We start from the raw sequence: 26,137 nt of genomic DNA, 5'->3' as shown, positions 1-26,137 counted from the left end.
TTACCGAAGTTAAAAAATAAAATGCAAACAAGGTGAATCCAAGAGAACCAATAAGCCAAAAGAATATCTCAGATGGCACTGCAAGCCTCTTACCAGAAGAAAAATAATCTGTGCAGTATGATCCCTTTATCGCATTCCCTTCACGGGTGTAACTTCATGACCAACGGCATCAATAATATTCACTGTAAACTCAGTGCCAAAGTATTTAGCACCAGCCGGAGTAAAAGAGAAATAAGCCCCAATAGTGTAATAAAGTCTGGACAAATTTATTGGATAAAAGAAATACACTTACAAACAAAGTCGATAAAATCGTGTGGGATGGAAGGCCGCCGGCCGGACGGCAAAGCACATCCGTTCCTAGGATAGCTTCCGGGATGACGTCAGCACGCTGCGACCTGACGGCGTTTCGTCCAAGAAGACGTTATCAAAGGTACGGACGGCGTGCTGACGCCATCTCTTATATGCGAGAATAATTGCAAAAAACCCGGAAGTGTTTGAATAGTTCCGCTCTACAACTAAAAAACCGGACATCATGTGACCGGAACTAGGTGAACTAATTCACCATTTTAAATATGGGCATAAATCAAAGATCGCTCACCCAAAATGTTCCATTCAAGGCAACCATTTTTTTCGATATGCGGAATATATATTGCTATATATCACTAGGCATAATCGGGGTGAAGATAAATTGCACTAATATATAAAACAATGGTTGAAAAAAAAAAAAAAATTAAATTCAATTAAGAATTAGCAGATATGGGCATAACAGCGCCATCTAGCGCTTAGAAAAAAGAGGACAACTAGGGCAAACGGCATTGAGGACCATATCGAGGGGCCATTAAACAATATTGAGCAGTCAGATTATAGCGGAAAGTGTTCAAACTACCACCAGAGATCGACATTCAAAACTAGAACACATGTTAATGTTACAAGATATTACAAGTAGCGTAAAGGCTGATCTAATATCCAAACACTTACGCAGTAACAGCATTAGGACATAATCCCAACAATTAAATAAAAACATAATTAAATGTATACAGATACACAATCCACATCTGGGGATTCGTATAGCACATCATCCACATATGTAGATCGTTCAAACTATTTAGTGTTATTCAATTAGATATATGTAATAAAGAAAATCTAACATAAATTGTATAACACAAAACATGTTAATTAATTAATATAACACAAAAAATTGATAAAAAATATTAAAAACCAAAAAGAAAATAACCAGAAAAAAGGAAGAATTAGGAGTTGTCCAAAAATGCATTAACCTCAACATCAACGTTGAGGCCATACGGTACATAACATTTGACCCGATTTATCCAGGACATCTCGAGTTTTGAGATGCCCCTCACTAGAGGCTCCCCCCTCCAATGTGGCACAAAGCGATCTATGCCCAAGAACAGGGTATGTCTGGGGTCTTTGTTGTGTACTGCTGCATAGTGCTTGGATACTGAGTGTTTAGGGAAACCCTTCCTTATGTTAGCCACATGTTCGTTTAATCTAACATTAAGTGGACATCATTTGTCTACCTGCCCGATTCATGTAGACGAGGGGAGGAGGGGTGGAGTGGGGGGAAGTTGACATAGAGGGTGACGGCCTGCTTTAGGTACCTGATGCGAGCAGCAGCTAGAGGCAGATAAAGCCTGAAAATGGTGGTTATAGACTACATCTGATATTGTCCATTTTCCAAGCAATTACAGAAACAACTAAATACTTTATTTCATTTAAACTGTTTTTGGTTATGAAATAGGTCCCACACTTTTTACTATTCTCTAATTCTATATTGTCTGGGTGGAAGAATCCTGTTGTCAACTTTCTTACCTGTACATAGCATCACTACAATATTTTTCCTATGATTTGCTTTCATCAACTCATAGCTTTATACACTGATTAAGATAATATTTAGGATAGCACAGATACTTTCTTGTATACGTTTGCAGATATTTTGCCAGAGCTATCAGTTGCCTGTGGCAAGGCAATGGTTCCAGGCAGCTGTTTGAAAGACATTAGCATTCAGCCAACAAGCAACTTACATGTGAGCTGTCAAAAGAAGCAGTTAATGCCATGTGAAAATCAATAGTGCACTGCTGTGAGTGATGCCATTTCTCCCCAACAGGTGGAAAGAGTCCTTCATGATGGGATTAGGTAAGGTGGGTGAGGGGATCGCTATTTTCAGACATGTTAAGCTGTTGACTTTGCTGCTATAATAAACTATTATGTCTTCTGCTTGTTCGGTAGGCAGTTGTATACTACAGAATAAGAAAAGGTCTGCGGGTCAGATTTCAAGCATTTACTGATTTGATGCAATTTACAGCTTCCTTTGTCACTTGTCATTTTCACACTTGTCATCTACATATTTTCATTAAACCTGCGTCTCTAGGTCTTTTTACTTTATATCACAGTTATTGTTTATCATCTGTAAGTTTATTAAAAGTCAGAAAATACACTCTTTTCCCCAAACCCTATTAAAGTCAATGGAGACTGAATCTTGGGGGCTAATAAATAAACTATTATAAAAAAGATAAAGCCAGGCACTGCCATAGCAGAATGTAAAAAAAATAAATAAAGTACAGTAGGGGATGGCATTTTTATGGCTACACTGAAGACACACAAACATATAAAATAAAATAAAATTTGGGGTGTGTTAAAGCAGTGCATATGGTTATATAGAACAGCACAATGTTCACAGACAGCCTCAAAGAAGAAGACAGAGGAAAAGGGCATGTAGCACCCTCTTGTAGCGATGGGCTCGGGCGTTTTAAGATCGAGCCCGCCGGGAAGCTCATTCCAGCACACTGCCAATCATAGGCAGTGAGGCATTTCCCAACCGGCAGCTGCACATACACATGCTGCCCATGATTGGCGGTGTGCAGTGGCAGCTTCTTGGCGGGCTCAAATCGAACATGCCCAAGCCCATCGATACCCTCTAGTATTCGTGCTAGATGTAGATAGGTTTTTTGTTAGTATAAGTATTAATTAGTTTAGTTCAGTTCCGGAACTTCTTTTGGGCAACAGGCGTCCCTCGATTCTATTTGCACGATTTTACCGCAATTTTTTCGGGCGATAATTACGGCAAAATCGCACCGCAATTAGGGTGCCATTGGAAGTAACAGGGTTTGCAAGCATGTCCCATGATTTTGAATCACGGGCAGAATTGCGGTGATCCAGAATGCCATAGTGTGGAGCCTCAGGGCTAAGCCTGAGCTGTATATCTGGATCCCGATTGAGCAACTCAGGGCTGGATGACTCATCCTAGCAGCCTCTCTGTTGCCTCCTCCTGTTTCTGGGACATTGGAGAATGTTCTAAACATAGTGGGTGGAGGTTAGGAGGAGCTGCTTGGGATATTTATGAGGTCCTCAGCCAATCCCCACTGAAGGGCTGGCAGGGCTGACCTCATAAATAGGCATGAGTCAAGCCAGCAGGAGCAGTTGGGTGGAAGATGGAGATTGAGTGCTGGGGAGGCTGTTGGTGGCCTGTAGGAGTGCCCCCTAGTCTGGGGGATGACTTTGGGTCAGGGCTTGGGTGCTGGAAGGATCCTGCCAAAACACACGGAGCTAGCCCTTCCTGGAGGCATGGGAGCCAGGAGAGAGGACAGCAGGAACAGGTCAGCACTACTGGGAAATCTTCTGATATTCAGAAAGGTGGGCCGGTGAATGACAATCTCGAGGACTGTGGTGGAGAAGGTAGCCTGGAGGGCTAGGAAGGGGGAGCTGTGCCAGATGGGTTGGCAGTGCCAGAAGAGGTGGTACTGGGATCAGTAGCCACAGCAAGAGTACAAGCTGGACTGCAAATTTGCTACACAACCAAGGGGTCTTGGGTTCCTTTCTGTAATAGGCCAGTGCTTTTAATCTGAGTGACTGTGAGTGATTGTCAGATCTTTACACAGTGATACAGCTGGGTTCTGTAAGTAAGTGAGTGCTGGAGGAAGAAGTAGAGCTGTATACAGTTAAGTGGGCATCCCATAACCTCCCATCCCTGTCCAGGTTATTAACCCTCAATATACAAAAAAAAAAAAAAAACAGGTCAAGGACTGTTCCCTGTCTCAAGAGCGCCTGTGAAAGTTCAAGTAGAGCTGTATACAGTTAAGTGGGCATCCCATAACCTCCCATCCCTGTCCAGGTTATTAACCCTCAATATACAAAAAAAAAAAAAAAACAGGTCAAGGACTGTTCCCTGTCTCAAGAGCGCCTGTGAAAGTTCAGTGTGCCTGGCTGTGCAGGGTGGGGGATTCGAGTTTTTTGTGGCTCCTTAGGGGGTATGCTACAGGCACATTGATAATGCTGGCAGACAACTAGCTGCTCTGTGCTTGGAAAGATATAGGTGATGAAGGATTTGTCAGCCAATCAAATATCTGCTGGGTGTGTTATGACTGTATTAGTTGACCACTTTGAGAAAGAATCCCAGAGAGAGGCTTTAAGACACAGGATATCCATTAGATTTGGTGCCCATTTTAGCGCAGACATGGTATGATGGAAAAACGTGCATGGTAAGTGGAGAGGGAAGGTACCTTCTAGGGAGCGGAGCTGCTCTGCAACAATGGGAGAATCCTTGATGGCTGATAGGAGAAGTGAGAAATAGGCGTATCTCACACAAGGGATTCCCCTTTGAGGAAAAACAGGAGAAACCCTGAGTACAACAGAATAGAGATGGCAAAGTGTACCCATGCTTGGAAAGACTTAACCCTTGCAAAGCCCATGCTTGCAAAGCCCAATCATGACAGACAAGAGAGAAGTTGTTTAGGAGCTGAACAAGACACAAAAGTTCTCAAGGCTGGTATGTCTGGTCCCCTGTTGTGAGAGGACAAATCTGGGGACATTCACAGTTTGATCATTGTACCATCTTAGCTGCCAAATATGCTCACTCTGAGATACAAGTTTTGATGCCCACCACATACATCCAGGCTCATACTGCGTATTATAATTTTGATAAACACTGCTGCTTGCCTTAGTGATCCAACAGTTGCTCCTAATACCTATGCATGTTATACTAGGTAGGGGTGGAAAAACACGGCAGGCCCTGCAGGTGTTTATATTGGAGGATTTAGCAGTCATATCATACATTAGCACTAGGCTTCTGTCAGTCACAGCAGGTGAAGCACAGGCGCAATATAATACATAGAGATCCCACACAGACTGGACCAAAGCATCCTTGAGGGGGGGGGCAGGTTTTATCTGGGCCGGAAAGGGAGGGGGGGTAACCGTAGGAAGAGGGGTGGCCTAGGGAAACTGGAGTTGGGTGGGTTTTCTGGGTGTGGTTTGGGGAGGAGGGGGGGTTCTGGGGTGGTGTCAGGGAAGAAGTCAGAGAAGAACTGGCAAATATGCCAATGCCCAATATGGCCCCGCTAATCCACGCATGTGCATCAGCAAAAGTCACGCAATGGCGAATCGTCGTATGCAATGGTGCATTGGCGTATGTAAAGCATGCTAATTGCCAGTGTTCACTGGCCTATATAAGGACATCAGTGGCTATCATATTTAGCTGGATTATCGTCAGCTCGTCTCCTGTGTTCCTGTGCCTTGGGCTTCTGTTTGATTACCAGTTACCGACCCGGCTTATCCCTGGCTTCTCTCCTGGCTCTGAACCCGGCTTGCTTCACGAACCTGCTCCTGTCTATTCCATATTGTCTTCCTGTGTTTGACCCTGGCTTGACCTCGACTACGCTACCTGCCTCTGCTACTGATCGACATCCAGTGTTTGACCCCCAGCCTGGCTTCTGACCTTGCTCTTGCTTACCCTACTGTCAAGACCCGCCAGCACCTCCAGAGAACCATTGGCTCTGACCACCTTCTCTACCATGGGTGTCCCTGCATATGACTTCTTCAGGCAGCTTCACCTGCAGGCAAACCATGCATCTTTGGGCATAGCACCCTCTGTCACCACCTTCAGGGGTACTCTGCACTCAGCGGCAAGGGGAGCCCTCTTGTCACCTCAGCCTCCAGGCACGTACGTGACAGGTGGCTTGGGTGGTAAACTGTGAGCACCCAAGCACCAGAAGTTATGGAAGATGTTTATTCTATTGAGACTCCCCTTATTCTACTATGTTGGAAATGCCTTCTTATGATAATAGGATTAGTTGCTGACAAGATCTGTTGAAGAAAAACCATTAAAACACACTCCGAAACCAACTGGATGTTCTGTGAATGTTATGTGATGGGATGAAGAGTGAATGAGACTGCTAATGGGGCACACAGGAAAGAGTAGTTAGCCTATGGAGGGGGAGGGGATGCAGTAAAGAACTTGGGTCTACCATTAATTTAAGCAGACAACTGGCCTGTTGAAACGTCCACCTACTGTACAGTGCATTAAGCTACTGGAAAAAAAGAGGCCTCTCGAGTCAAGAATTTCACCTTCTGATGTTTAAATGTGTAACTGTAAATTATATAAGGCCTCAGCTACCAACTCTCCTACATAAAAACTTTCTGTAAAGTGCCTACAAGATTTTGAGGCTTAGACAAACCTGCTGGAAAGGACAGTTGCAACTTTAATGTATACCAGTTGCTGGAGAAGGGGGTGGGGGGGGGGTGAGCTTGTCCTTAGCAGTCTGCTACATATTTAGTGTAGACTGCCCCACAAGAAGTTCTGTCCGCATAGTCAGTACATTACCTGGGACCAGTGCTGAGGATAGATGTTGTCAGGGAAGAGGGGGGCATCAGTGAAGGGAATTAACTTTTACCATTCTAGCTAAATTCTCTGTCCTCAGTATCTCACCAGTTTAGTCTTTCAATAGACAAGTGCTAAAAAGGATGGTGTATTAGGACTCATCCACACATGGCGATTAGCTGTGTGCCCTATGCAGGGCTATCTTTCACCAGCACGGGAATGCACAGGTGTTGTGTGCATCTGCATGCTGGTAAACCAATAGATGTCTATTGGGATGCACCACTGCATGAACACAGATGCTGTGCCCCAACATGACATCCATGTGGATGCAGGTGCATGGGACCTAACACACCTAAGGTGAGTTTGGGTACACGCACCCTCACCTGCACAGATGTCACATTGGGACACAGTGGCTGTGCCCGTGCAGGCGTGTGTCCCAATAGACATTTATGGAACTGCTGGCACAGGGATGCACACAACACATGTGCAACTCCGGAACAGTAACAGATGGCTCTGCACGGGGAACACAGCTAATCCTCCTATGTGAACGGAGCCCAATTCAGTAAAAAGAAAAAAAAGAGTTGTAATAGCCGTAATATTGACTATGGCAATATTTTGTAATAATTCATAATTATTGTTACTGCTGCCCACAATTACTCTATCATCATAATACAAATTTCTTTAAAGTGTTTGAAGTGTGCTGTGCATACAGGGATAATTTCAGTGCTGGCCGAGATGACTATAAGCTCTGAGGGCAACTCATGTAAGACAGCTAAATCAAGTCTCTTTACTTCACAGTCTGCAAAAGGGACCTGTGACTAGTGACAACAATTCTAAAATCTACTTTTGTAAGTCTGATGTCAGCTCTTCTTGACTGGAGATGACAAAGGAGGTATAGGGTTAGTGTCAACAGCAAGCTCGGCAGCCTTAATTATATAGTGATGGATATGTTTTATCGTCACATGAACACAGATTTTCTATGTTTAAATTGACTTAACAGCCCCCCTAATGGGGTTTCCTTGTAACCCCAGACCCCATAGCAGCAGCATGGGCTGCTATGGCTATTGGCACGCTACAACTCTGGTTTGAACGATTGCTACTCATGTTAAAATGATCACAGATAATCTCTTAAGTATGCTAGAACATCTAAAATGCCAATGCTTCTGTATTGTTTAGTGCCCTGCCTCTGCTAGGCTAAATTTAGTTTTTGGGCTTCACTGTAGTCACTGGAGCAAGGATCTGTTTTTTGGTCTGATCAAGGTGTCTTAGGCCAGCAGTTGCCAACCAGTAATCTGTGGACCACTGATGGTCCACAAGAACATTTTGGTGGTCCCCAGGGGTTCTGCCACAAATCAACATTGTGGCGGATGTATACCGCCCAATGTTGTTAACAGTGTTGCATTGATACTTGATGTCTTCTCTGTAGTTCCAGATCCTGTGAACTCAGAGGGAGGCATCGGGAATAGTGCAGAGAGTGGGAGGTAAGGAAAGAAGGGACCTCCAATGGCAGCACTGATCACAGACTGGGGGAGGGAGCATGAAGCTCAGGGACATGGCTGGATAAGGAGGTGAGATCCAATGATGAGTCTGTGTAAGACAGCAGTGTGATGCAGAGTGCCGGGGGGGGGGGGGGGGGCGGAGAGCTGGAGCATTATGTATATAAGGCAGTGCAGTGTGATCCAGGGGGAAGGGGCAGAGAGCCAGAACATTGTGTGTATAAGGCATGTAAAATTCCTGTTAGTGGTCCTTGGGTTTCATAATTGGGAGCTTTGTGGTCCGTGAGGTCTGAAAAGGTTGGCAACCACTGTCCTAGGCTGAATGATGTATTGCTCCTGCCTGCTTCTGGAAGGAGCTTCCAGAAAATAAAGCAGGGAAGATAAATCACTAAACTATAATTATCAGACCTGGGGAGCACCCAGAAGGGGGTTGAGGGAGGCCTTGCTAGAGTGTTCCAGTTCTCCTGGGGCTGCTGCCCCTGAGAGGCAGCTAGGTTAAGAGAAGATTTGGAATTTGGGTATCAGTAGTTGCTGGGCTGAGAACCTAAAGAAGATTTCCTAAAGCATTTTAGCTGGCGTTGTCCTGGTGCTCTGGTCTAGAGAAGGATCTTTTGTCTTCCTCACTAAAGAGTGTCATGTGGAAGCTGGGTGTCAATCAGTTTCTGGGACATTGTGAGTAAGACCCATTGTGGGATGTAGCTATAAGGATTGATGCTTGAAGTTGGCCTTCCTGTTGAACTCTTATATCGTTCTAAAGTGTCCTGAATCCCTAAATCCCCTCCTGTTCAAGTTCTTCAGGGATGACCACCACAATTATATTGTTTTAATATGAAACTGCTGTACTTTTAAAAGCCACGCATATTCATTAATGTAGAACTGCTTTAGCTGAAACAGCTTATCAGGAAACTCACACATCCCCCTGCCTCCCAGTTACAGTACATGATATTACCGCTGGTGGAAAGTAGAGTGAAGGACAAAGCAATAGGTTTGCTTTAATGTTCCCATCCCTAGAAGCACATATCTTTCCTTTTTTTTCCCCACCTCTCAATTCAGCTGCTAGGAGCAAAAAACCCAATACTTCTGGGTATGGAGGGGCATGCGGCACCCTCCTCTTCCTCTCATGTGACAACACTGATTCTTGTTGATAGGACCAGCACTGACAGACCTCGGCCTTCAGAGCTTAAAGCGGTGTTCCAGGCTCCAGCTGGGGAAAAAAAAAAAGTCAGCAGCTACAAATACTGTAGCTGCTGACTTTTAATATATAGACACTTACTTGTCCAGAGAGCCCCCGATGTCAGCACCCCAGCCGATTTTCGGATCGGCTGCCGGGTGCTGCCACCGCCATTAGTTCTAAGGGAAACCAGCAGTGAAGCCTTTTGGCTTCACAGCCAGTTCCCTGTTGCGCATGCAGGAAGCGCACTGCACTTTCTAACTTGCCTCGCGGCAGGGGAAGGGGGGGGGCGAACTTCTGGGGGACAGTGTATTTAGTTGTATTTTAGTCATCTAAATTGTTTTAGCTTTAGTCGTATTTTAGTCTACTAACATTTCCAGTACATTGTAGTCGACTAAAATCGAATGAGTTTGGTTAAATTGTAATGCATTATCTAAGCATTTCTCTAGCTATCTCATTATATACTCCTGGAGTAAAAATCTAATAACATGTTATTATTTAAGGTATTAAAGACTAGTTTTTTTTTTTTCTATTAAAATAACAAACATGTTATACTTACCTGCTCTGTGAAATGGTTTTGCACAGAGCAGCCCCGATCCTCCTCTTTTTAGGTCCCTCTTCAGTGCTCCTGGCCCCTCCCTCCTGTTGAGTGCCCCCACAACAAGCAGCTTGCTATAGGGGCACCCGAGCCGAGCCGCAGCTCCACGCCTGAATGGATACACAGCTGCCGCCTCTCTCTCCTGATTGGCTAACTGCGTTTGATTGACATCAGCGGGAGAAAATTGTGCCACTTCTGTGTCTCAGCCACTCCAATTTTGACCTTAAACTTCTATTTAGTTTTAGTCATAGCCTTTTGACTAAAATGCCATCTTAGTTTTAGTCATTCTTTAGTCAGCTGAATTGTTTTAGTTTTAGTTGTATTTAAGTGGACTAAAATAGTGTTAATTTAGCTGATGAAAACATTTTCATTGGCAAAATTACTACTGGTCCTTATCTGTAGGTTCTAGAATAGTGACTTAAATTACTAAAGTCAAGAAGCAGCCTGATATTTAGGCAACTAGTATTGTCAGAATGAGTAGTGAGCGATGGCCTCCTCAGAAAAGGCTTTGTTTAAGTGCCGGTTCACACATGTGCGGCTGCGGCGATCGCATGTAAAATCAGAGCGCACTGCTCCTTCATTACATGCGATCGGCTGTGCGGTGCGAGTTTAGCCATACACTTTGTATGGCTAAATTCGCACCGCACCCGCAGCAAAGACGCACAGGACCCTTTTTTGCAGCCGCATCAGGATCAGATCGCACAGCGGTTGTGCGATCCGATCCTGTGCGAACTGCAAGATCGCACTGCGATATGCGATCAAACTGGGGGTGTCGTTGACACACTTACATTGACACTCCCAGCGTATCGCATATGGCAGTGTGAACTGCCGGGGGTGCGTGTGCAATGCGGGAACAGGCTGCGGATTCGCAGCCTTCCCGCATCGCATAAATGTGAACCGAGGCTTAGAGTTAGAGTGTAGCTCTTTTTTTTTTAAATTATCGCTCACGCTCTGGCGATCGCGGCGATACCTCACATGTGTGGTTTGAACAGTGATTTCATTCGCGGCTCGACTTCCATATACGTTTTCTTTCGTGCGCGAGCTAACGGTGACGGGGGCAGCTAAAAATTTTTTTTTTTCTATTTATTTTATTTTTTTTTTAACTTTTGTGAGGGATTAGCTCGGTGGCGGGTGTGGATGACCCCTTGGGGGGTGCGTTTTCCCAGAGAGGTAGCCGACAAGTGCTTGCAAACAAACAGTGTGGTTTATTAAATGGTGTTTTCTTCACCAGGCTGTATGCAGCAAAACATCCAAAATAAAATAAAACAGAAAATAAATCCTTGCCTCTGTGGGCGGCTACCTTCTCACAACTGGAACCTGCCTAAGTGTCTGTCTCCAACCTACCGTCGGGCAGACTTCCTTGTCCTACAGCGGACACTCAATAGTCCTTTTATAATAGCTTCACAGGGCAACACAGTCCTTTTGTTTCTTTCACATCAACAGTTCGTCTTCTCACCTTTGAGACGTATTCACCCTTGGTTACCGTCCCGGGCACACATCACTCCGGGGGGTCTTCTCCCAGGCCCACACATCCTGTCGGGAGGCACACGCTGACTGTCCTCCTGCTCCCAGCCCACATGGCTTCAGGATGCAGCTTCTGGAGGCAGCAGTCCTTCTCCCATGCCCACACGGCGTCGGGAGGTACACATATGTCTGTCCTCCTCTTCCCAGCTCACACAGCGACAGGAGGCAGCACTCAATAGATTTTCTCTGGACAAATTATAGAGTCCTTGATCTCCTCATTCTGAACAGCTGAATGGTTTTCAACTTCCTGCTGGCTCTCTCTGCAGCCAACACCCTATAGCAGGGGTAATGAATTAAAATTCAAGGAGGTCAGGTTGCTAAAATTTTCTTTGGGCCGAGGTCCGAATCTGAAGTCTTTGCTATGACTCAGAAAGAATGGCAAAACAAAACGTGTCCATCAGCGTTGCTCTTAACATAAAATATGCCCATCCGAGTGCCCCCTAACATAAAATATGCCCATCAGAGTGCCCCCTAACATAAAATGTGCCCATCAGAGTGCCCCCTAACATAAAATATGCCCTTAGCATAAAATTTGCTCATCAGCGTGACCCTTAACATAAAATAAGGGACACGCTGATGGGCATATTTTATGTTAGGGGGCACTCAGATGGACACATTTTATGTTAGGGGGCACTCTGATGGGCACATTTTATGTTAGTGGGCACTCTGATGGGCATATTTTATGTTAGGGGGCACTCAGATGGACATATTTTATGTTAGGGGGCACTCAGATGGACACATTTTATGTTAGGGGGCACTCTGATGGGCATATTTTATGTTAGGGGGCACTCTGATGGGCACATTTTATGTTAGGGGGCACTCTGATGGGCACATTTTATGTTAGGGGGCACTCTGATGGGCACATTTTATGTTAGGTTGCACTCTGATGGGCAAAACAAAACGTGTAAATCAGCGTTGCTCTTAACATAAAATATGGCCATTAGAGTGCCCCTTAACATAAAATATGCTCCTCAGCGTGCCCCTTAGCATTAAATATGCCCATCAGAGTGCCCCTTAGCATAAAATGTGTCCATCAGAGTGCCCCTTAGCATAAAATATGCCCATCAGAGTGCCCCCTAACATAAAATGTGCCCATCAGCGTGCCCCCTAACATAAAATGTGCCCATCAGCGTGCCCCCTAACATAAAATTTGCCCATCAGCGTGCCCCCTAACATAAAATATGCCCATCAGAGTGCCCCTTAGCATAAAATAGGCCCATCAGCGTGACCCTTAACATAAAATAAGGGGCACGCTGATGGGCATATTTTATGTTAGGGGGCACTCTGATGGGCACATTTTATGTTAGGGGGCACTCTGATGGGCAAAACAATACGTGTAAATCAGCGTTGCGCTTAACATAAAATATGCCCATTAGAGTGCCCCTTAACATTAAATATGCCCATTAGAGTGCCCCTTAACATAAAATATGCCCATTAGAGTGCCCCATAACATTAAATATGCCCATTAGAGTGCCCCTTAACATAAAATAAGGGGCATGCTGATGGGCACATTTTATGTTTAGGGACGGCACTCTGATGGGCACATTTTTTTTTTTATGGGGCACTCTAATGAGCACTACAAAATATGCCCATCAATCTGCAGACTTTTAAAACCTCCCATCCGCTTTAAGTGCAGCTATGGCCACATTACATTCTCCCCTTGTGCTCCACATACCTGGAGCCAGGAGCCGAGCCAGAAGCCGCGAGCAGGGGGGCGGGGCGCGCACATAATGTCACGCCCCAACTCGCTGCCTGGCTGAATGGGAGCCGCAGTCAGGAGCGGGGGGCGGGGCGCGCGTGTGACGTCACGCCCCTACTCGCGGCCCGACAGGACACCGGCCGGGAGCCGCAGCGCACACACAGTACGTCAGTGGTTGCTGGGACACCCGCGGTCCCAGCAAACCATTGAATCAATACAGGAGGCGGCCTCGCGGTCCGGGTGAAAGCATCGTGCGGGACGCCAATGGACCGCGGGCCGCCATTTAGTGACGGCTGCCCTATAGTATCAGTGAACTTTCAAAGCAGGTGGGAATGTGTCTCCTCTCAGTGACTACATTCCCAGATTTACCTGACTTCCTGTCACATACCCCCCCCCCCCTCTTGTTTCAACCCTAGGGTTGGGACACATATTTCCAGGCACGCATGTGTCAGGCACTGCTGACTCACTGATAAGCCTCCTATTATCCTCAAGCTTCCGGATGAAACTGTTTTGTCATCTTCATTGACAGATTTCTCATAAATGCCACACAGTTTGTCTCTCATCTCATATACACATTCTTCAACTGCATTTTTGGCATCATTTTGCTCCTTCTCGTTTCTGTCATCTTCATTGACAGCTTTCTCATAAATGTCAGACAGCTTGTCCCTCATAACCGTCTGTCCAATCCACCATGGAGGACCGTGATCCATAGGCAACTCAATTGGGCTAGTCTTAATGTCTTCAACATTCTTAAGACGCCTCTCTCTGCAATCCATAAATGTTTTCCACAAAACTTTGAGAACCTTTGCTTCACTAAGCTTTGTTCCAAGTAGGGACTCTTGACATCCCTCTGTGACTTGAGTTGCCTCTCCATACATCTGTACACAATCATTGACTTTTTGTTGTAAAAGGGAATGATCTTCCTTCTTGAGCTTTGCTTGCTCTAAGATGCTGTGCAGAGGATTTTCCAATTGAGACAACAGGCTGTCACACATTTCTTCAAAGTGACCCCTGTTCCTTTTCCCAGAGATATCAATATCATTCAAACATTTCATATTCATAGGCAGATCTGAAGCATTTGCACTCATCAACTTCTTAAACTTTTCGCCCTCCTGAGCGAGTCGCAGTAAAGGCCTACTATTTGATTTGATATTCAGTTTATATTTCTTGCCAAACTCTTCACAGAAGTAGCCAACCAGAACATCATCAACTTTCCTTCCACCAACATCGGGGTTAAAGGCAACAACACAGTTGAACCCAGCGATCTGGGTGGTATCCATTATAGACCTCCTCTCTGCATCAGTGAAGAAGCATGGAACTGCAACACATTCTTTTACAGGTTTCTTCAATGCACTTTCTGCTGAACTATTTGACCGCTCAAGGTCACCTAGTTCCTTTTCTCTATCTGAATTCCACATGGAATGCATCTCAAGATCACGATCAAACTTCTGCCACCCGTCTTTCACCAGTTCCATTTTGGAAACACTCCCTGAAAGGCACTTATTCATTTGCTTCACGTTTTCACCAACAGCCTTAGTTTTCTCCACTAGGTTTTCAGCCTGAACTGAGAAATCATCACATTTCTTACTCAGCTCCTTTGTTTGCTGAAGTTCTAATGATACATTTTCCAATGCTTGAAGTTTTTGAAGGAACGGTTTATTCCAAAGGGGTGATTCAAGCCACATGTCGTCACATTTCTGAGGCTCACTCAGGACAGACCCCAAAACACTGATCCTTTTAAAAACTGCATCAGGCACACTATCCCCTCTTTGGGACAGATCCTCTGTTGCCTGGAATTCCTCTTCCAGTTCCTGCAACGGAATCTTCATCTCTTCTACTTGCTGTTCTAAGGCTCGCTTAGACTTTTCTAGCTCCTGAACGCTTTTCACAACATCATCCTTGGAGCTGACCAATTCTTCCATTTCTGTACGCAGCTGTTTAACACTTTCTAGTTCAGCCTTACACTCTAGAGCTTCCTCCAAAGAGCGAGCCAAGAACAGGGCTTTGCTCTCGTTATCACGCGCCTCCGTTTCTGCACGTGCGCGTTCTTCTGCATATTTTGCAGACACATTCTTCTCTTCACCAAGCATCTGATCAAACTTCTTTTTCACATCTTCAACACACTGTAATGAACCAACGCTTTCTTCCATGCGTTTTTTCATAACCGCTATCTGAGCTTGCAATGTTGCGACTTGCTCTGATAGGTTTTTCTTTGCTTCCGCCTCCTCTTTTAATTGTTCCAGGAAGCCATTTTTCTCATCTTCCATTTGTTTGAGCTTTGTGCTAAAACTCAGCCTTTGACACCTCTCTTCCTGTAAGAGTTCCTGCGTGTCTTGCAGCTGCGATTCCAAGATAGAAAAATCTTCCGCAATTTCTCTAGATTTGCTGTCTGCTTGAGAAAGCTGATTTGTAACATTGTCCAACTCAACCTGCAGTCGGTTTGCCTTCTCTGACAGCTTAGCACACAATCGGTCACCTTCTGACACCTTGACTTGCGATTCCAGAAGCTGTGCCTCTACTTTTTCCCTCTTATGTTCACAATCTCCTTTTCCCTGCATAAGAGCCTTCACCTCATTGGCTAGCATCTGGGAATAAGAATGTAATTCTGCCACACAGGCTTCTTTCTCCTTTAACTGCTGCTGGACACGTTGGGCTTCCCCTTTCCAACTTTCACAGTCCGCACGCCATTCATTTACCACATTGCTCAAAGTAGTGAGCTCATACACAGTACTCAGTAATTTAGCCTCTCTTTCACTTTTCTCGTTGTCGCTGAGAGACAATGTCGTTTTCAGAGCGACATTCTGTTCCTGCGACTCCTGCAGGTCTATTTTTGTAGCTCCCAAAGACTGAAGACTTTTTTCCAGCTGATTACGCAACTCCAACATATCAGCCATACTTTGCTTCTGCAAAGTCTGAATTTCACTTTCCTTTTCCATGAGGATGGTATCTTTCTCCATTATAGTCTCTCTGCGTTTTTGCAACTCGACCAAAAGAAGAGCAGTGGATTCTTCCCACTGTAACACATGAGACTTGAGTAGTTCATTCATTTCCTGCAAGTTTCTATGCTCCATTTTAAGCAATTCCAAGGCTTGTTCCTTTTCTTCCATTTTCCGTTGCAAGGCATCCAACTCAGCCCTGCACACATACTCGGTTTCCTCCAAACCGATGGCCTCCATTGGCTGCTGGCGTCTCTGTTTCCAGCCTGCCATGCTCTCTTGATGAGCCTTTTGTTGAGCTGCAAAGCTCTGCTGAAAATCCGCATTTGCCTGCTGTTGAGCTGCATTTGCTTGCTGTTGAGCTGCATTTGATATAATCAGATGTTTCAACATCTCCTCCATTTTGAGTTTACTTTTCATCTGAGCACACTGCGTCTCCATAGCGGTTTCATCAGTGTTGCTAGGGACAACAACCTTCCTCTTTAGTAGACTCTCTTTAGGCATGGATGGGGCTGGTTCAGACGGCAACATCCCCTCCATCCATAGAATCTGGTCTCTCATTTCATCTATCTTTGCATTCTTCAGGCGTTTTGAACGCCCCATCTTCAATAACTCCACAAACAAATTTTTCACAGTCCAGCAAAAATTTTTCAGACCACTGTCTCTTTAACACATGTAGTTTTTCTCTCTCTCTTGCAAGATCTCTTTTCCTGCACACACAGTTTGTGCAGTCACTTGCACCAGACACAACAAAGTTCATCAAATAATTTTGAGACCGCTGTCTCTTTAAAACACTTTTTTTTTTCTGTCAGGATCTTCTCTCCTGCACACATAGATTGTGCAATCTCATGCACCAGATAAAGTTCATCAAACATTTGCACTTCCTTGCAGGGATCTCTGCTTATGCCCACTGCATACCTCCACCATATGTGAGGGATTAGCTCGGTGGCGGGTGTGGATGACCCCTTGGGGGGTGCGTTTTCCCAGAGAGGTAGCCGACAAGTGCTTGCAAACAAACAGTGTGGTTTATTAAATGGTGTTTTCTTCACCAGGCTGTATGCAGCAAAACATCCAAAATAAAATAAAACAGAAAATAAATCCTTGCCTCTGTGGGCGGCTACCTTCTCACAACTGGAACCTGCCTAAGTGTCTGTCTCCAACCTACCGTCGGGCAGACTTCCTTGTCCTACAGCGGACACTCAATAGTCCTTTTATAATAGCTTCACAGGGCAACACAGTCCTTTTGTTTCTTTCACATCAACAGTTCGTCTTCTCACCTTTGAGACGTATTCACCCTTGGTTACCGTCCCGGGCACACATCACTCCGGGGGGTCTTCTCCCAGGCCCACACATCCTGTCGGGAGGCACACGCTGACTGTCCTCCTGCTCCCAGCCCACATGGCTTCAGGATGCAGCTTCTGGAGGCAGCAGTCCTTCTCCCATGCCCACACGGCGTCGGGAGGTACACATATGTCTGTCCTCCTCTTCCCAGCTCACACAGCGACAGGAGGCAGCACTCAATAGATTTTCTCTGGACAAATTATAGAGTCCTTGATCTCCTCATTCTGAACAGCTGAATGGTTTTCAACTTCCTGCTGGCTCTCTCTGCAGCCAACACCCTATAGTATCAGTGAACTTTCAAAGCAGGTGGGAATGTGTCTCCTCTCAGTGACTACATTCCCAGATTTACCTGACTTCCTGTCACACTTTATTACAGGTTTTTTAAAAAAAATAAAAATCTGATCACTTTTTTTGCTGTCACAAGCAATGTAAACATCCCTTGTGACACCAATATGCAGTGACAGGTACTCTTTATGGAGGGATCGAGGGGCTAAAAGACCTTAGACCCCTCCATTACACTTTCATATATGCAAAACGCCAAAAACTGCATTTTTGCATACAGTCGTTTTTTAAATCTGCCGCCTTTTGCAGCAGAGTAACCCGGAAGTGACGTCATGGACGCCGCCTCCGGGTTACGTCATCAGAGACCCAATCAAAGCCGCTTCTGGCTTAGATCGGGACTCCATCCAGCTGGCGGACGCGCCGGCTGGGTGCTCGGGTCTCCCGGTGGGACGGGAGGCCCGGGCAAAGTCACGGAAGGTGGCGGGAGGGGGGGCGTCCCCTCCCGCTCACCCGGGTAACGATCGAGTGGCTCCCGAGCCGCATCGGTCGTTACCGACGCAAAGCCGACCATCGGCTCTAAACCACAGTGCCTCTAGCTAGAAGCATCATCCCGGTATAACCCCGCAAAGTCTGCCCACGTAAACCTACGTCACTTTGCAGTAAGTAGTTAAAGTGATTCTAAAGCCTCAAGTTTTTTTACCTTACCTACATCCCGCCCATCGTATAGTAAAATGACAGTGGGCAGGATCTTCTATCGTTCTAGGACAATGTCATATGACGTCGTCTGAATGCTGCCGCTCTCCCGCGCCCACAGGGGCGCGCCATGATCGCAGTCACGCCATGTTCCTAGGACACAGTGCAACCCCGATTTCAGTAAAAAGCCGATGATGCCTATCAGTGCCCATCACTGCCAACTATCAGTGCTCCACAGTGCCACATATCAGTGGCATCTATCAGTGCCCATTAATCGACTGTTCAATCACACAACATGTAAATACAGAAGCGCAGTTTATTAGCTCTCCTCGTCTCACATTGACAGAGTGTGTGGTACGGAGAGCCAATCAGCTGCATCTTCTCGCAAGGGAGACTGTACAGGTAATCAGGGCACTGATCATCAGTGAATCCCCAGCAATGCCCATCAGTGACACCAATCAGTGCCCGTCAGTGACAATCAGTGACATGAATCAGTGCCCATCAGTGACACCAACCAATGCCCATCAGTGCCACCTATCAGAGCCTATCAGTGCCCATCACTGCCAACTATCAGTGCTCCACAATGCTGCATATCAGTGCCACCTATCAGTGCCCATCAGTGTGGCATATTAGAGCCTCCTCCTCAGTGCCACCTAATCAGTGCCCATAAGTGCCGCCTCATCAGTGCAGCTTGTCAGTGCCTATCAGTGCCCATCAGTGCCACCTCTTCAGCGCACATCAGTGAAGGAAAAAAATTACTTAATTTTTTTGGCAAAAAAAAAAAACCAGCAGTAAATAAAAACCACCAAAAGGATGTTCCTTTTTGTATGAAAAAAAATATAAAAACTTCATTTTTGGGTACAGCGTTGCATGACTCCTCAACTGTCATTCAAAGTGTGACAGCGCTGAAACCTGAAATCTGACCTGGACAGGAAGGGGGTGAAAGTGCCCTGTATTAAAGCAGTTAATGCATTCATTGCATCAATGGGGGCTTAGTCCCACTGTCTGTGTCAAAGGACGCAGCAGTGGGACTCGGGAGCGAGCCCACACGGGTGCCCCCAGGCAAAGGACTTTTTGTGGGGGCACCCGATGAAGAGGAGGGGCCTGGAGCACCGGTGGGTGACCCCAGATCAAGAGGATCGAGGCTGATCTGGGCAAAATGATGATGATCATATCTTGATGTGCTCTGTGTGTTTTTTTTTTACATCTGTGCTATATTTCTGCATAAAAATGTGCCTTTGCGAAGGAGCTTCTTGTAATAAGGACTGATCATTGCCGCTCTCTCTCCTTGTGCAGAGTGACTGGTCTTGTAGCCGCTCCCTCCTGTAGTTTTTTGCAGACAATTTGAAGTGGGTGGACCTGCTGGGTCTCTCCCCCAGCGCCACTCTTTGTACAGGTTATGTACAGCACCGTAAAGAGGTCACTGCTACTTATACAAGGCAATACCTTGGTTTGCAAAGGGATTTGGGGCACAAAAAAATAAGAATTTTATACTACTGGTATGAGTCACTTTAAATGAAAGCTTAAAATGAAAGTTATTATGCCTAGAGTTCATATTTAAGGTAAATAAAAAGATTTTTACCGTTTAACACGGATGTGGAGACTGCCACCTGATGAGTCTATTATCTGCATTGCCTCTGCATGTGATAGTCCTGCACAGGGTTTTCCATTGATGAAGACCAGTTCATCCTTTTCTCTTAGTCCACCTCGGCATGCCTTGCTGCGCTTACGTACCTACAACATAAAAAACATGTGTTGTCAGTCATCTGTAGCACCAAATTGTTTTAATGTGTAGATTCTGGCTACACCTAACTAATCTCCCTCCCCCTCCTAACACCTACGCTGACTAACATGTGTAGGAAAGATGTACTGTATACAGTATACCTACCTATCTTTTGGCCGCTTTGGTTCAGTCATGTTATCTGGCTCCGCTGTGTCAGTCAGCAGCAGCTGCAGGGGAGAGGAGGGAACACCGACACCGGATAGGCCATAGTAGCCTATGAGTGACATCACTGCTCCCAGTCGTAATCAGCTATTGTTCGGTGTTCTCTCCTCTTCCCTGCAGTTGCTGCTGGCTGAAACAGGGGAGATCATGTGGCAGGACTGGAACGGCCTGAAAATACACTATATTACCAAAAGTATTGGGACGCCTGCCTTTACACATATGGACTTTACTGGCATCCCAGTCTTAGTCCGTAGGGTTCAATATTGAGTTGGCCCACCCTTTGCAGCATAAACAGCTTCAACTCTTCATGGAAGGCTGTCCACAAGGTTTAGGAGTGTGTCTATGGGAATGTTTGACAATTCTTCCGGAAGCGCATTTGTGAGGCAAGGCACTGTTGTTGGACGAGAAGGTCTGGCTTGCAGTCTTCACTCTATTTCATCCCAAAGGTGCTCTATTGGGTTGAGGTCAGGACTTCAGAAAGTCAAGTTCCTCCACACCAAACTTACTCGTCCATGTCTTTAGGGCCCTTGCTTTGTGCACTGGTCCAAATCATTTGGTGGAGGGGGGATTATGGTGTGGGGTTGTTTCTCAGGGGTTGGGCTTGGCCCCTTAGTTCCAGTGAAGGCAACTCTTAAGGCGTCAGCATACCAAGACATTTTGGACAGTTTCATATTCCCAACTTTGTGGGAACAGTTTGGGGATGGTCCCTTCCTGTTCTAATAAGACTCCGCACCATTGCACAAAGCGAGGTCCATAAAGACATGGATGAGCGAGTTTAGGGTGGAGGAACTTGACTGCCCTGACCTCAACCCGAAAGAACATTTGGGATGAATTAGAGTGGAGACTGCGAGCTAGGACTTCCCGTCCAACATCCATGGCTGACCTCACAAATGCGCTCCTGGAAGAATGGTTAAACATTCCCATAGACACACTCCTAAACTTTGTGGACAGCCTTCCCAGAAGAGTTGAAGCTGTTATAGCTGCAAAGGGTGGGCCAACTCAATATTGAACCCTACGGACTAAGACTGGGATGCCATTAAAGTTCATGTGCGTGTAAAGGCAGCCGTCCCAATACTTTTGGTGGTATAGTGTAGGTAAGTATATACATCTTTTTTTACATAGGTTAGTCAGAACAGGTGTTAGGAGGGGGAGGGAGAATTTTTAAGATTATTTAGGTATAGAACGGAATTCCACTTTAAGGCTAACTTATCCATAACTTGTCAAACTTGCAGTACATCATAGCAGTCAATCTGAATTTAGTTTTGGGATGTATAATCAGTGGAAGCTAATTGGTTGCTATGGGTTACTTTACTTTGCTTTTGTTTGGCTAAATAAGCTCATAATTTTCCTAACAATTTCTTCCCCACAATGCATTTGTTATACACATACCATGGAAATTAGGAGTGTGACTCCATCCAATTCCCTTTTACTTTATACAGAATGGAGGGCAAGTTTCATCTTTTATCAGGTTTTTATTTCTGTCCGCGTGTCACCAGTTCTGGTGACCTGGTGGTCCCCAAGGAATTCCCTTAATTTGCAGGGATTTTCTCTCACTTCCTGTTTGACTATGGGACAGGAAGTGAAGGGAAATCTCCACAACGGGACACAGATGGCGAAAAAAAAATCTGACGGGTTTTAAACCTCCCTTACTTTATCCAAAATGGAAACAAAGTTTTGCCTATTGTTCTAATTTATTTTTTTTCAGTTGAAAGCCTATGAGATTTTAAAATAATTACAGTTACCTCGCTACAAATAAAGTTCTGTATCCTTGTTGTAAAGCTAAACTAAGCCCACTGTTTCCCAAAACAGTTACATTCAAGGCATGCCTTGAATGATAACTATTACAGATACTAATGTGCTTATATTAGCTCCCAACTGAACTGTTAAGCCATCAAATGGATGGTGTCATAGCTGATCACATACAGTATGCAGCACCATGGCAATTGTAGACCCAACAGAGGCTAAGATGACAGATTTCTTGGCTGTAAAGGATAGAAGGGTTTAGTTCTGCTTTAAAGCAATGCAAATCGAGCCAAATGTCATTTACCATGTTTCCATTATTATACATCTACGAATTAAAGTGATTGGAAATGCTCATTTGTTTTAAATTAAAATAACAAACGTGTTAAACTTACATGTTCTTTGCAAGGGTTTTGCCTAGGGCAGCCCTGATCCTCTTCTTCTGAGGTCCCCACCAATGCTCCTGGCTCCTCCCCCCCCCCACTGAATGCCCTCTTAGCAAGCCTCTTGGTCCATCGACACACAGAGCAGGGCTCGGCCCCGCTCTGCACTCCATCCTTACTGGCTGTGATTGAGCCAATGAAGAGGAAGAGAGCCAAGAGAGCTGTTGCTCTCGTGCACCTGTCTGGATCAAGAACGGGCTCAGGTAAGTATAAGAGAGGGCTGGGGGGGAGGTGTATGCAGAAGTTTTTTTACTTTAACGACTTCAGCCCCGAAAGGTTTTACCCCCTTAATGACCAGGCCATTTTTTTTAAAAAGGCACTGCATTATTTTACCTGACAATTGCACAGTTGTGCGATGATGTACCTAACTAAAATTTATATCCTTTTTTTTTTCCTCAAAAATAGAGCTTTCTTTTGGTGGTATTGGAAGCACTGGAAGACTTTTGTAAGGAAGAATGGGCAAAGACACCTCAAACATGAATTGAAAGACTCTTGGCTGGCTACAAAAAGCGTTTACAAGCTGTGATACTTGCCAAAGGGGGCAGTACAAGATATTAACTCTGAAGGGTGCCCAAACTTTTGCAGACGCCATTTTTTTGTTTTCTGCTATTTTAAAAGTGTAAATGATGGAAATAAAATCTAACTTTTGTTGACATATTATAAGAATGTCTAATCTGTAATTTGATGCCTTTTGGAGATTTTTCCATCTTTCCTTGGCTTCTTTATGCACATTAATACAAAGTTTTACCTGGAGTGCCCAAACTTTCGATCCCCAATGTATATATGTTCATAACTGCAAGGAAGCCGTATACTGGCGGAAGACCACAAACACAGTGTGGGTCGGCGGTTCCGTTACACAATGCAATACATTAGTGTGAATAGGCCCTAAATGCTAATTGGTAAGATAAGTATTAACCATTAATGGGTAGCATAAGTTCAACAACCATTATACAGCCTTATACCAGTTATCAGTGACAAAATATTATCAGTAAAAAATACAGCTTTCCCTGCGGTTAAGTTAGAAATAAGCGTTAGATGCTATCCCTTGTGCCGACTGAAATGTACAGTAAGGAATATGTAAAACCATGGGGGGCAATTGTATAGGGTGACAATGTAAATGTGATTCCCTTCTGCCTTCAGACACAGAGAATCTTTTATTATATTCTGTGTGCTTTAAATACTCAGTGGGTCTTATCTGAAAAAACATTTTTAAAACCTGACTGGGTTTTTATAATGAGCTCAGACTCAAGTTTAAATGACTCATTTTATAAATTAACTCCTGCATGCATGGTACTACATTTGACCTGATAAGCTTGCAATGCATGCACTAAAGGGTATCCCGATTTCCTGTTCCAGAACACTGCTGGACATACCAAGCACATTGCCAAAGCTTCTAGTCTGGGAATAGAAACTATAATCCGTAAACAAGGTTGATTGATTAACACATATACTTAAAAAAATAACAGTGGTAAAAATAAAATAGTAATGATCTCACAGCTGAAGCAATATGTCACAAACTCACTACTTCACTACTCGTGATGGGCAAATCTGCCCGGGTTTGATTAAAAGGAGGTCTGGCCAACTCCTCATAAAAAAATTTGCAAATTGCGAACAATAATGCAAACCGCATAGACGTCAATTGGAAGTGAATCTTGAAAATCAATTTGGGCCGATTTTAAGGTTAATAGAAAAATAACATAGGGCACTGCTTTGGGCACATGTAATAGTGCAAAAAACTGTTTTCAAAATGCTGCTCGGTGGTGATCAGCTCTTTTAAAAAGGCTTAAAGGGCAGCATTAAAAAGGCAAAGGTAGAGATTTACTAAAACTGGAGAGTGTAAAATCTGGTGCAGTTCTGTACAGAAACCAATCAGCTTCCAGGTTTTCAATGTCAAAGCTTAAAGTCTTACTAAACCCAGGACCCTGCATTCACTGTATCTGGTGTCCCACAGAACATAGAAATGCAACTATTTTTAGGAAATATAAACAGATAAATACCTTTTCATATCAGTTGTATATAGCAATTTAGAGCAATCGTGTGACTTGTATCAGTGAGTGCTGATAATTTGTAGGAGGAGTTTTCATTTCTCCCACAATTGTCCTATCAGGCTTCAAGACCCTTAATTCTCTGTCTGAACATGTCTGGACAGTGCTGATTGGGCCAGTGCTGATCACATGTACCCTCCCAAGAAAAATAAAATCATCCATCAATCAAGGTGTGACATCCCACCCACTGTGTTCTTTTTTAGTTACTTGGCATGGAGGAGGTACTGGGCTGTCATTTAGGACCTGTATACAAGCCCAAATGTGTGATGATAATACCATGTGACCTGAATAACTCAGCTAAAACCAGGAAATGTTCTCTGAGCAATAGAGACCAAACTGAGCATGTGCAGCTGAACTACACTTACTGTATCTTATCTGGACTTGTCCAGAATGAACTTTCAGGAGGGGGGGGATCTGCACATACAGGATCACACAGGCTTTTTACACAATGCAGAGGATTAATCACTTAAACTACACAGTGAGTGTACCAAGCATGCTATTCTGCATCTATAGACAGATTTTACTGTTGTGAGTTTAGTAACACTTCAACTGAACAAGCTAAAGTTAGAAGCTGATTGGCTACCATCATTGGCGTATTTAGGTTTTGTGCTGCCCTAGGCCTGATTAAACTTGTGCACCCCCTAATTTAAATATGACCCACCCCTTCCTGTAAAGGCCACGCCCCTTCCTGTTTATGACCCACCCTGCCATCTTTAAACCCCAGACCACAGCCACAGTCTATCTAGCTTTTTGCTGCCCCCCCCCCCTGCAAAGTGCCGCCCTAGGCCTGGGTCTTGTTGGCCTAGGCCAAGATACAGCACTGGCTACCATGCACAGCTGCACCAGATTGTGAGTAATCCAGTTTTAGTAAATCTCCCCCACAGTTCCTTTAACCTCTTGCCGACCAGCTGCCGCACTTTAACTGCAGCAGGTCGGCTCTATTATGTGAAACGACTTACCTGTACATTGTTTCATGTAATAGACAGTGGGGGCGCACGCTGATTGGCCAAAGGGGGAGCCAATCAGCGGGTCCGGCGGACATGATGTCTGCTGGCCACCCGCAATCGCTCCCTATAGAGACAGAACGGGGGTTTGCAAACAAGGCAGACCGGCGTTCTGTCACAGAAAAACACAGGGGCCCTGTGTTCCTGCTATTTAGGAACACAGATCTCTATGTTTTTCTAGTGAGTCCATCCCCCACACGGTTAGAAAGCCCCCCCTAGGGACACACTTAACCCTTTGATCGCCCCCGTGTTAACCCCTTCCCTGCCAGTGTCACTAGTACAGTAACAGTACATATTTTTAGCACTGTTTACTGGAATAATGTCACTGGTCCCCTCCAAAGTGTCAGTTAGGCTGGTCGGCAAGTGGTAAATAAGGGTCTTGTAAAGGTTTTAAGGGGGAGCCCATAAATAAAAAAGGGGGATGGAATAGGGTTCTCCCTACAAATCCATGCAAAATCCATATACTTGATGAGGGTTTGGTATGAATTTTAAGGGGGTATTCCTTGCAAAAAAAAAAAAAAAAAAAAAAATATATATATATATATATATATATATATATATATATATATATATATATATATATATATAATATATATAAATGTTGGGTCTC

The 26,137-nt window shown here is 44.8% G+C and overlaps 1 protein-coding gene across 1 annotated transcript in view; it reads right to left on the bottom strand.

Moving 5' to 3' along the window:
- SYNPO2L (synaptopodin 2 like) overlaps positions 1-26,137 on the bottom strand; it is a 177,844-nt gene that overhangs the window by 91,919 nt on the left and 59,788 nt on the right. Inside the window, exon 2 of the mRNA XM_082269177.1 lies at positions 19,933-20,084. Coding sequence (XP_082125303.1) covers positions 19,933-20,084 — 152 coding nt within the window. The remainder of the gene's footprint in view (positions 1-19,932; positions 20,085-26,137) is intronic.

This window comes from Pelophylax lessonae (assembly GCF_965119305.1).
Source record: "Pelophylax lessonae genome assembly, chromosome: 9".
Classification (NCBI taxonomy): domain Eukaryota; kingdom Metazoa; phylum Chordata; class Amphibia; order Anura; family Ranidae; genus Pelophylax; species Pelophylax lessonae.
Note: the sequence above shows the minus strand (reverse complement) of the source record. Positions and strands in the feature narration are given on the sequence as shown.